Below are 11,885 nucleotides of genomic sequence, written 5' to 3'. Positions count from 1 at the left end.
CCATAGGATTTGTGTGTGTTTTGTCCTAGCCTTGAAGAGTGAAAATGCGTTGCTAATGCTCTTGAGGACTGACATTCCCTGGGGAATTGGCGATTATGCTTGCTCAGGTCGTAATGAGTTTCCAGCTCTCTGTATTATTTGGTACAAAAGGCAAAAAATGCTAATGCACAAAAATATTTGCAGTCATGCGAACTGGTAAAAGGCTACAGTAACATTCGACATTAACTGACTGAGGCATGATTTCAGTGTGCGAGTAAAGACAGCTTTGCTTATCCTTAATGGAGTACGCCTTTTAATTTTTGTACTAAAAAGGGGAAACTGTTTGTCTTCTTCGTCCAGGAAGCGGATCCTTGGTAATTGAATCGCTTTTGGAGGAGGATTCGGGTGTCTACGAATGCATGGCCCGAAACATTATTGGCACGGCGATAAGTGACGCGGGTCACCTCAACGTTCGACGTAAGTCCTATCCTTCCAAATATTTTCAGGGTAAATTATAACTTTTAAAGGGAAAGTGATAGGGAGTTGTTGTGATACCGACGTTAGCCTAAAGTGGAAGGGGTAATACATCTATCAGTCCCGCAATGAGCTTTCTCCTACTTTCTTTGCATTGTCAACGCTCGGGTGATGTGATCACAGCCTGTCAACTTCACGAAATGAGTTTAGCTTACTTTCGGATGCTTCCAATCAAATTTATAGCATAGTTTATGACGAAAACTGCAGACTTAATAGTTAAGAAAATTACGTGTCATGGTGTGCTATGTAGTGTCGTGTCGCTCCTAACTTGTCAATAAACCTGAATATTGACATGCAAAAGAAACTTTCGGGTTTCAATATGTTAACATGACATAAATGTTGATTCAATCCATTCAAGGCTCCATCGGCTGAAAAGTCGTGGAAAGTATCAACCAAGTGAGTTCCACACTTGCGTCATGCCACATGCCACGCCATGTCACACGTCATTAGTCAATCATTACCAGGTGACTGTCAATCCATTCTTCCTCACTTCTCTATCAAATTTTATGACAACGCGCCATTTCCAAAAGTTTATTTGCTAACCAAATGACTGATTGGGTAACTGAATGAGTAGTGGCAAGAAATGGGCTTTGTATTCCACTAGGTGATAAGCTAACCAACATATTATTTGCCAGCCACCGGCAATCAACAATCTCACTTCTGAGGTGTGTACCACTTCATTGTCACAATGCTCTACTTGCTTTTTGTCGCCTTTATGTGTACATGTAATGGTTGAGGTTTTTGGTGGCTGTGAATTTTTTAATATGAAGATTAAAGCACAATTCCATCCAAAATCGCTCAACTCAACACCTCTTAAATGTATACAAGAAGCATTTCTACTCCCAATCCCTCTCCCACTCCCACTTTATCTTTGCCTCCGCTTTCATTCCAATCTCCTACTTCTTAAAAAGCAGACAGGACTAAAACTGGTGAGTCGGGAAGACAAGATAAGAAGAGCATCCTTCTTTCTAACCTTACAAGACCACACAAATGAGGGCTTTATACCGCAAAACTCACTCAAGAGATATTTACTCTATGGTGGGACGGAAAGGGATAGGGAGGGATGTGGGGAGGTTTGGAGAGTAGTATACACTACCCCATACTCGACTTCAATGAGTAAAACACCACAAGGAACTTTTATGGTTGGTTATTTTCTGATCATAAAATCTCACACGCTTTTGTCTGGCTACCTTACAGTCCTGTTACTAGGCGATTCGGAGAAGAAAGGTAGACAAGCAGACGAGTTGAATGGGAATAAAACTGTTACGGTAATCCTACAAAATTAATATGATCTATAACTATGGTTAACGTATCACTTTAAGGTAAGATAGTGAATGGAAGGACCAAATCAACCGTCACATTTGTTGTATTGCTCGTTGGAGGGTTTTTTAGCCGATGTCTAGCAACATCTATCAACAGAGAGCCTTGTTATGTCGGAACTTCTGAGTAGCTTATAAATTTTTGGGGATTTTTTTACTTGGTTGGAAGTTATACCTACTCTTTAGTTGTGGAGAAGTGACAAGTGTCACCTAAGGTCAGAAAATGGCAACATCTTACAGATAATAGCCAAGATATGTTGACGGCTACATATTATATCAAGCAGTCCCCTTATTTTCTTTTTCACTACCCATCAACATTAATTTATAGGGTGAAATATGACCACATTTTAAGGAATTCTATCACTTCAAGTTAACAGTAAATTATGGTGTTTATTCGTTTTCAAAAGTTCATTTACCCTTTCTGTCTGTACAGCCAAATTATTCCAGTTTAGGTAGTAAAACCTACTCCTTATTACTTATTCCTCAACCACAAAGTTAGGAAGTCCCTTTTCACAAGCATCATCCTTACCGTGACCAATCTCTAACAAGCATACCTGACACAGATATTAGCAGAGTTCAGGGGAAAGATGGAAGGTAAAAGGGAAGCGTGGAGATCCATCTTTTTTCCTGACAAAACTGACTAATACCCCCGGGTTCATATTTATTACGCCTTCTCAGTACACACCATTACCAACGTTTTTGCTATCTCCCTGTAGTTAAAAGTTCCCTCAGACTGTCATTTACTTCTGTACTGGGCTAAAACTGACTAATGTAATGTCTGCAAAATATTTTCCTTAAACTCTCAAATGTATTGCAATCACAGGTAATTTTGTATGTAGCTCGTGATCCCCTAGGCTGCTGGGAGAAATTTGCCCACGCACACACACAAACTGAGTGGGTTTAGGGAGCCTCTTTGTATAGTTGGCGCATACCTTAATCCTTGTCACTGGTTTGTCTTTACAGGAAATCTTACGCTGCTCTTTCATTACCTAGTCGAACGGGGCAAGTGAAGTGCTGACCAGATAGTTGAAAGCTTCCTGTCTTGCGCTCTTGCATGTGCTCGCTGTCGGCGTTCATTCAATTAACAACTTTTAATGCATAACCTCTCCGCCTTTTCTTCTAGCCTTTTACAGGAAATTCAACCAAAGCCTCTCTCCAATCGCCCCTTTTCTTGTCCTTTTTGTTTTACGATCTTGTACTTAAGGAGAGGTTTCAGTGTATCTCTGAAAGAAATCAACCTTGGTGATTGTATGCACCCGCGTGATTGCTGGGTGGCGATGAGTACTTTAGACACTGGACAAATCCCACTTAATTTCTACCCGGAGAATAAACACGTAGGACTTCCCTATTTGCGGAGTTTCTTTTGATTGCATATTTATGTACTTGTTACCCTGCCTCTGGTAGGGAATAAGACTGGACGCATGTAAAAGGTGACCGCACCTTTAATCTTTGCAACGCTTTCACTCATGAAGGTATGCATGAGGCTGTAACTTGGTCTTAGAAACTAAGACTTCTAGGAAATTTTGTTATCCAAATTGTTACAAATGCTTCGTTACTAATTTGTAGAGCACAATTAAAAATCTTTGTTCCCTAAGTTATCGAAGTTGAGAGGGAAAAAGTCGCAAGACTAAAAGATACCCTCCGCCGTCGACTAAGAATGGACAGTGAATTCTGATGAAATGCATTACCAGATAGAATCAAAGTCACCCGTGATTTCAAAACTGCCCAGTTATGATGAATGAACTCATGCCCCCGCCTGCATGTGCTGGATGTAGCTGCGCACCATCACGTATCACCCACAAAGCCCTCTAACGTTGGTCGTATTGTCTTACAGGTATCGAATTTCCACCAACAATAAAGGGAATTCCCTCCCAAGTTTTCGTTTCACCTGGAAAGGGGACAAATCTCACCTGCAAAGCCAGTGGTTTTCCTCTCCCATTAGTGTGGTGGGCCACGGCGGGGTCTGCGCCGGCTGCACCGCCAGGAGGAGGAAAAAGCGACTTCCACGAGACCGGCCCCATTCACTACTACGCAGAGCGTCCGTTGACAAAGCCGCAGGCACAACAGGCAACCCTACGGCTGACTGATATCACCGACCAACTGACGTACATCTGTGTGGCTAAGAATAGCTTAGGCATCGTGAGAAGAAATATCAGCGTAATTGTCAAACGTAAATTTTTAGTTAATCTAATTTATAACAAAACATCTTTAAGAAAGAACTATCTTTTCACGTCAGGCAAGTAAAGCACGAAATTTGGACCTCCGCCCTATGGTACCAGTGACTGGGTATTCCCTGTGGGCACCGTGGCTCAAAGTAGATCCAGACCATGAGTAAACCATCAAATTTGGATGCTTTTTGTCCAGAAATTTCGCATAAACCAAATTTATGTCTGCAGCCGCGATTTAACCACCCCTTTAGAGCTTTTTAAAGAACAAGGAAAGGTTGCTTCCTCTTTGAATGGATTAATGGTGCTCTTCATAGAAAATTCACCGGCTAGGCAAAAGTGCGTGTTTTTTTTAGGGGAGAGAAGCAATAAATTTTGATAAGTCTTGCATATAGTTTGTTTGATGCAGGCTATTGTATTTCCTTTTTTTGTGAATTTAATAATTGAATTTGCAAGAGCAAAAAATAAGAACTCTCTTGTTGGTGCGCTTCAAGGTGATGCCTTTTCTATTATCTCCCCCCTCAGCCAGGACATCAAATTTGGGAATATCAAGAGTGCGGTCTTTACCGCTTTTTTACACCTTCTTTTTCAAGAAGGCAGTACTCTTTGTACCCCGTTTTAACTCCCCCTTTAGGTGGAAGCAGAAATGGGCAGTTTCATGGCCTAAAGGCTGATTAAAGAGGCCGAGACTGTTGCTTCGTGTTTTCTTCTCTTTACATTTCATTTTCATCATATTCTATAGAGAATTTTAGGCGAATTTTTTGCATCAACACGCACATCTACACAAAAGAAAAAGAAGAGCTTTTGATGCCTTTGCTGCGGTTGCCAAACCCATCCAGACCTGGGTGGCCCTAAGGTTTAATCCAAATAAGTGGATTTGTTTTTCTTTTTTTCAAAGATATTACAAGAATGGGAAATGAATTTATTCAGCTTTATTAAAGTATTTTTGCGTATCTCTGTTTAAAGTCATCAAGAAGGAAATGGGAGGTTAAATCAGTTGCCTTTGCAAGTGCCAGTTCGTCTCCTTCTTCCTGATACTCCGTGCTACCTCTTAGGCACTTTAACCTCTTCTGCCTTGAGATTGCGTAGTGGATAAGCATGAATTGTACCTCAGTTGAAGAAATCAGTACAATCAGGTGTTTTCTGCGGTCAATTTAGGCTTAGATGAAGTCTTGTTTACAAGCCAAAAGAGGCCTAATATCCCCAATCATTATTGCAGCCATTTCTCCTTAATTTATCATTTACATTTTTAACAAAAGAATGTATTAAACTGTAAAAAATACGCAGTTGAAAGTGTGTTTTGTCTCTAGGAGGCAAAATAAATATGGAAATTTGGTTTTTCTGCTCTTTAGCAGCACGTATAATCTCCTGAATGTGATTCTTTTTATGCTGGGGGCAAAAAACGGTGACAATCACTTGGAGAAGTTCAAGGGAAATAAGAAGAATAAGGATGAGCAAAAGGATGGGCGAGTGTCCACCACTCTCCATACCTCCTCACTTCACCCTCTGACTCACCTTCTCCCTCCCTTTCTCCCGTAAGGTTTATATCTTTTGCAAGTTTCGTGGTATGGTGTCCTCGGTTATGTGGTCTTATAAGATAAAGAAAGAGGTCTGACTCACAGGTTCTGCCTGTATGTCAAGAATAAGAAAGTCTATAAACTGTTGGAAATTGTGTATTTTCAGGTTGATAGTCTTTTAAGTTAAATATTATCTATTAATGTTAGACTCATGACATGTGACGCAGCATGATATGGCATGCTATATGGATGGCACTCAGTTGGATAATGACTTCCATGACTTTTAGTCGCTGGAGATTTAAACTAGCTACACCGGTATTCAATTCACGTTCAAGAAGTTAAAATTTGAAAGTAATATGACAAGCCAATAGTGACACGACACACATTCCATTGTAAGGATTAAATATGAAAACACAGCTTCGGACATGATTTAGTAAAGTCGGCAGGCTGTAATCACATACCTCTGGTTCATTAGGCAAAAAGGTTGACAATGCAGGAAAAGTAGGGGAGAACACAATTAGGTGTGGGCAGTGAGAGACTGACGTACATTCTCTCTCTCTCTCTCTGCTTTATTATACAATACATAAACAATCACGCACACCTTCAAGTATTTTCAACGAGGTCCACAAAGATGGGACAAGTGAATGGCACAATGTCTTCATGTTTGTTCTAAAGTTTATTTTTTTGCTGACTTTTGACTTCTTTTTCTTCTTGCATGCCAAGTGGAAGTAGTTAATTTGTAAAGATATTTGTCGTTGATAAGGCTAAAACTCCCTACACCTCTGACATACTCATTTTACTGGCTCTATCTCTCTTTCCCCCTCGTCAGAGCAGATAAGAAAAACTCAAAAGGGGAAGCAAAGTGGACCAAGGGAAGTTTCATCATCCCACTTTGATTCAATTGTTGATTTCGATGGGAGTGACACAATGCCCTCTTTATTCTAGGGCTTTTTGCCTTAACGTTTAGAGGAAATTAAAATGACTCCCATTTTGGACAATTTCTTAATCTCCAAGCCAGCACAGGTCATTCCTATTACCACTCTCCCTCCTCTGTCCAACTTCAACACTTAAATAGGAGTGTATTCAATTAAAAATTCCATGCAGTCTGTTTCATGTTTTAGGAGGATAAGTCGTAATTGCCCGAATAAAAAGCCGATGAAGTGAAATTCAGTGCTTTCCACCAACACTTTAATGCGCAGTTGAGTTACAGTGTATTTCCTAGGCCTTCCTTTTGTTCCACTACCCACAATGAAAGCCTTACTCCCCAAATTTGCAGCTAACTCAAGGGTACTGCACAATGTCTGAGAACTAATTTTATCTAAGAGAAATATCTCCTCTCTCGCTTCACTAATGTCTAAAAAGGTTTTTAAAGTGCTACATAAAATTCCATCTCCTTTAAAATATACACAATACATGAGCCAATTCAACTGGATTGCTTATTTTCCAGGAGCCGAGGTCTGTCGATAAGTCAAAATTATGCTAAGTCTCGCTCTGATTCCGTTATAGAGTAGTAAATTTTTTTTGGAACTAAGGCATTAGCACTGCCTGTTTTTTTTTCATCATAAGAAATCCTTCTTAATAAAGGTGTCTAGTGCCTTCTGAGGACAATAGTTATTGGTCCGTGGGTGGATCTACGTACTCCACCTTCATCCTTTTTTGTTAATATAAGCCTGTTTTGGGCACCCTTTATACTTGACGTTTCTTTGACAGATGACAAATTATATGTAAGCATTGAGCAAAATATTATCCAGACCAACTTGAGACCTCCCTTTCTACCATTCCGAAGTTGAGGTGATCGTGGATACCTGTCTCGTGTTTCCTGGGCGGTTAATCCGAGGACTCATAAAAAATTACTACTAAATTTTGCCTTGTTTAACACAAAATGTTTTGTGTTTTACTTATTTCTTAAATATTACTTTTTAAAAATTCGTGTTAACAAACTTAATAAATTTTTGTCACCTCCTCTCTAAGTCCCATTCGTAAGAGTCATATTTCATTAGGCTAATCATCTCTCGATTTCCTGTCAAAGTTAATTAAACATTCTTTCGGTTCACCAACGTTCTTACAGTAAACTGGAACGGCTAAAATAAAATTTATATTTTACCTAAATTATATTATTTTTAAAATTTGGTGAAGTAATTACCGCTTTCTAATTCCTCTGTTATGAGTACGAAGAGAAAAAAAGGAACGTGGCACTGGAGAGACAAATTACGCACTTCTTTTTTCCATCCCAGCACTTCCAGATCCACCGACGTGGATTGATGTCCGACCGGTTGGTGGAACCTACGCTGTTCTGCAATGGAAAGCACACAAAGTCAGTGAAATTGAATCATACACGCTAACGGTGGAGTCGAAGAAGAAACGTCTCGGCTCGCTGATGGATTTGCGGAGACAGATGACCGACATCTACACAAAGGACTTTCACACCTCTCTCAATGATGACTCACAGATTGTGACTTTCAATGTGACCGACTTATTTCCCTACACCACCTACAAGGCAACGGTACAAGCAGTAAATAAGAGGGTCGGACTCTCACTGCCTAGTGAAGAGATGGAGTTTCAAACTGCTGAAATTCGTGAGTTTGGACGATTGCGCCATATTTTTCGCCTTGTTTTTTCAAAGAGTGCAAAATGTGTTTTGTTTTATTTTCGCAATTTTGACCCAGACCTCCAAGGCTGCTTGAACGGTCAACTTATCATACCACCTAACGTGCTTTGACTTTTTGAAATGGTTTTGTGATCTTACCCTCTCCTTAGAAAGAATCCTCTCTGTAAAGCAATTTCTTGATTAGTTGGTAATTATTTGCTCTGGAGTCCAGGATTTTATACTGGGCGACTGTTGACCGATGTACGACATGCTTAAAACATCCCCCATCAATTAAATGTCCCATCGTCTCACTATTCTAGAAGCCGTCTTTATGCACCATGACAAAAGGGTAAGCGGACCGGCGTACAGTATTTACACCGACACTTTTGTGTAGAACCCCCACTGTATTATCTCCTGTTATTATTAGAAGTCGTGGTTCGGGTAGAACATCTTTTTCTCTCTACCTTCCCTTCTTTTTAGTGCCAATAGCACATTATGTTCGTTCCTTTCACAGAGGTAGAATTTATCTATCAACCGGAGCAGTAAAGTGAAAGCAAACATTTGTCAGTTATTAAAAATCATGATCCGCCTCCAACTGGTAAACACGCTAAAATGAAATTAATTTATCGGAGTTAAGCGGGAATGTTTGAAATATTATCCAAATAATCAGTGATCCACCAGATCCGGAGTTAGTTTACATGTGATATTGCGTGACCCTGCATAGATAAATCTGACATTGTCGGGCGGGGGAGTGGGAGGCGGGGCGAGTGGAGGGGAGGGGGCGGAGGGCTAATGTATTGATAAAAACCAATGGGTGTTGGGGTTGCCTGTGCGCGTTGTCGGTTGGGTTTGCAGTTTCATGAATTATTCCAACGGCCGCACTTCTGTCATCAATGTCTAAAAGCCGTTTCTACTCTGACTTGAGCACGAAACCGCATAAATACATTATCTACTGTATACAAATAAGCTGGCAAATTGTAGTTAATTAGCCCAAAATTGAGCACTCCATACCCTCTTGGTAGTAGATGGACTTAATTTATGTTAGCCGGGCAGTTGATAGGAGTATTTATTACCCTCTTCTAATTCTGTCTGAAATAGGAAAACAAAATTAGGTAATCAACCCTGTAAACAAGATTAAATAAATAGTAGTTTTTGGAGTTCTCCACTGACAGAAGACTTCCTCTGTTTGGAAACACAACCCTCCGCAATGTAACATAATCTGGCTCTAGTCTCTAATTTTGGCCAAATGATGCTCTTAAAATGGAGTGGAATCACCATTGCTTCACATCCCCCGGGAATTAGATTTCCTCCCCCCGGCTAAGACCAGACTTTTACCCTTTGAGATCTTCATGTAATTACACATTACTATATGTTGACATGTGACTCAGTACCCTCCTCTTACCGTGTATTTATTCATAGAGATTTTCCGTCACAATAGTTCATTTAAACTTGACTTCTTCAGTGTGATTGTCCATCTCCATCAATTGTTTGATGATAGAAAGGAGTCAGGAGTTTCCACTTAGGCATTCTCTGCTGCAAACAATGTACTCCGAAAGAGACAATAGCAGAATCAGAAAAAAAGGCGAATGATAGCAGCACTTGGCATCAACAACAGACACTCCACATCTATCTTTTCAGCTTTTAATTGACCTATTGTAAGTAGTCACTAGCAAAGATGATGGTCAGGAGATTACACTAATAAAAGTCTGTATAATAAAAAAGGAGTAGCCATGAGAACCACGGCCAGACTACGGAGGAGGAAAAAAAAGCCGAGTCATTGATCGTTCCTACGCCCTTACTATCTAATCAGGCTTACAAGGGTTGTATTGAGACCCAGTTAAATTATACAACAGGTAAGTAGTCCTTAGGGTAACAAAGCTACCTGCGTAAATGACGTTGTTTATCTCGTTTATTAATGATTGTACCAGATAAAAGTGCCGTCCAAAAGACTGTCTACTTTATTGGCAAGACGTCATTTTGTATTACTAATCCATTTTAAAAAGCTTGTACTTTCATGGAAGGATGAAAAACAAGCACTTAAAGGGAATAATTGACTGCTTGTAGCATAAAATTAGCTGCATCCGAGTGGTCAGTTAGCTGGGCGATCAATTGTATTCCTTGACTTGACGGGACTCGCCTTCCACCTTGTCATGGATAGATGGCTTCAACTCTACACTTATTTTTCCCAGAGGAGAAGAAAGAGGGAGAAGAAGTTAACTACGCTTCATTTCTCCTCTGGCATTTATTGAGAGCCGCTGCTCACTTAATACCTAAAAGGTCTTAGTACTGATTCACTCAGTCTGAAGCTACTCGGTGAGGCGGAAAGGAAGATGATGGCATTCCATCTCACACTCAGTGTGTTTACTCCTCACTGTCGTTCTCGCGTGATTGATCAACTTATTATCCGATCATTTTGGATAAGTAGGCCTGTCAAAAGTTGGACACATTGCCAAAATGATCGAAAGACCTCATCCACCTCCACTATTTTACCACGTGAGTTTGTGAGAGCAAAATTAATTATTTGTGTGTATGGCTGCCCTTTATTACGGTTTGATAAAATCTTTAGCAGATTGTGAGGGAGAGAGAGCCAAAATTTCACTTCTCCACTAGTTCACTTTTCAAAAGGGGATATGTACAGATTAATGCGTGTGAGTGATTTGTCCTTGGGCCTTGTTGACAGTCACAAACTATCATCTAACAAAGAGTAGTCTTGCTCATTTGTTAGCCTCTTTTTACTTTTTTTTGTCAAGGAGATACACCACTTTCTTTTTTATCTAAATGAAGACTGCATAAGAAGATGTTAGTCGTTTAAATCCAAAACAATCTTCTCCTTTGTGACTAATCATACTGAATGAAAACTTGGTAGTTTACAGAGGCTGATAAGTGAAATTGAGCAGTAAGATTGTTTGTTGCTCTGACATACCATAGCACCCGGAGAACCGCCACAGGATATTCGATTGCGTGTGAGTGGACCCACTTCTCTGGAAATCACGTGGGATGCACCTCAACTGTCAAATGGTAAAATTTTGGTAAGTGAATATCCAAAAACTTGCATTGATACACATTAACAGCCAATTCTTTGAAAATTCGCCACACTAGAAGACATTTATTTGGTTGGTTATAGTAGGGCGAGTAAATATGTGTTCTTCCTTTGACTTGTAGGGCTATAAAGTTTACTACACAACGAGAAAGGCCTATCCTTTGAGTGCAAGACAGGTGAAGAGAACACCGAATCAAAAAATACGCCTCGAAGATCTCCTCCCGAATGCCACCTACATTGTCTCCATCAGCCCTTACAACGCGGCTGGTGACGGACCAATGAGTGATGACCACTACAGTCTCATTTTGCCCGGGGGTAAGTCCTAAACTCATCTAGCAATTCCTCACATTCCATAACATCTTATATATACTTTGCTTCACTAAAACACCTGACGTAATTCAACTTTATCTCCCAAATGTCTTTGTTATAAATTGCAGTCACTCTTATAAACTGAGTCACCAATTGTTATGAATAAAGGTGCCTATCGAGCTCCCCCAACTGGATAGCCGCCGAAAAAAGACCGACACATGTACGCAGTGGAGAATGCTAAGGAGAATTTGAGTAAAAGGATCTGATTTTACTTCATCGTAACTGATCGACCTTGACCCTTAGAGATCACCCCCGCCTAGTATGAACCACTCAGGAGCGGCGGAGCGAGAGCACAAACTCTTATAATGCTCAAAAAATCTTAAAGGGCGATGTTTTTGGATGCATTGGCAGACTAAAATTGTTAGTTGTGACGTG

At 40.2% G+C, this 11,885-nt stretch overlaps 1 protein-coding gene across 1 annotated transcript; it reads left to right on the top strand. All coding sequences in view use genetic code 11, as the record gives it.

Annotated features, from left to right (window-relative positions):
- Positions 1–95: 95 nt before the first annotated feature.
- EGR_07648 (Receptor-type tyrosine-protein phosphatase F) lies at positions 96–11,467 on the top strand (the record flags this gene model as incomplete). Its single annotated transcript, XM_024496897.1, has 6 exons — positions 96–141; positions 340–456; positions 3,667–4,002; positions 7,749–8,090; positions 11,030–11,130; positions 11,264–11,467. The coding sequence occupies 6 exons, from the start codon at positions 96–98 to the stop codon at positions 11,465–11,467; spliced, it is 1,146 nt and encodes a 381-aa protein (XP_024348679.1).
- Between the last annotated feature and the right edge of the window lie 418 nt (positions 11,468–11,885).

The sequence above is a fragment of the Echinococcus granulosus genome, assembly GCF_000524195.1.
Source record: "Echinococcus granulosus chromosome Unknown EG_S00083, whole genome shotgun sequence".
NCBI lineage: Eukaryota > Metazoa > Platyhelminthes > Cestoda > Cyclophyllidea > Taeniidae > Echinococcus > Echinococcus granulosus.
The sequence above is the reverse complement of the archived record's forward strand: the minus strand, read 5'-3'. Positions and strand labels throughout refer to the sequence as shown.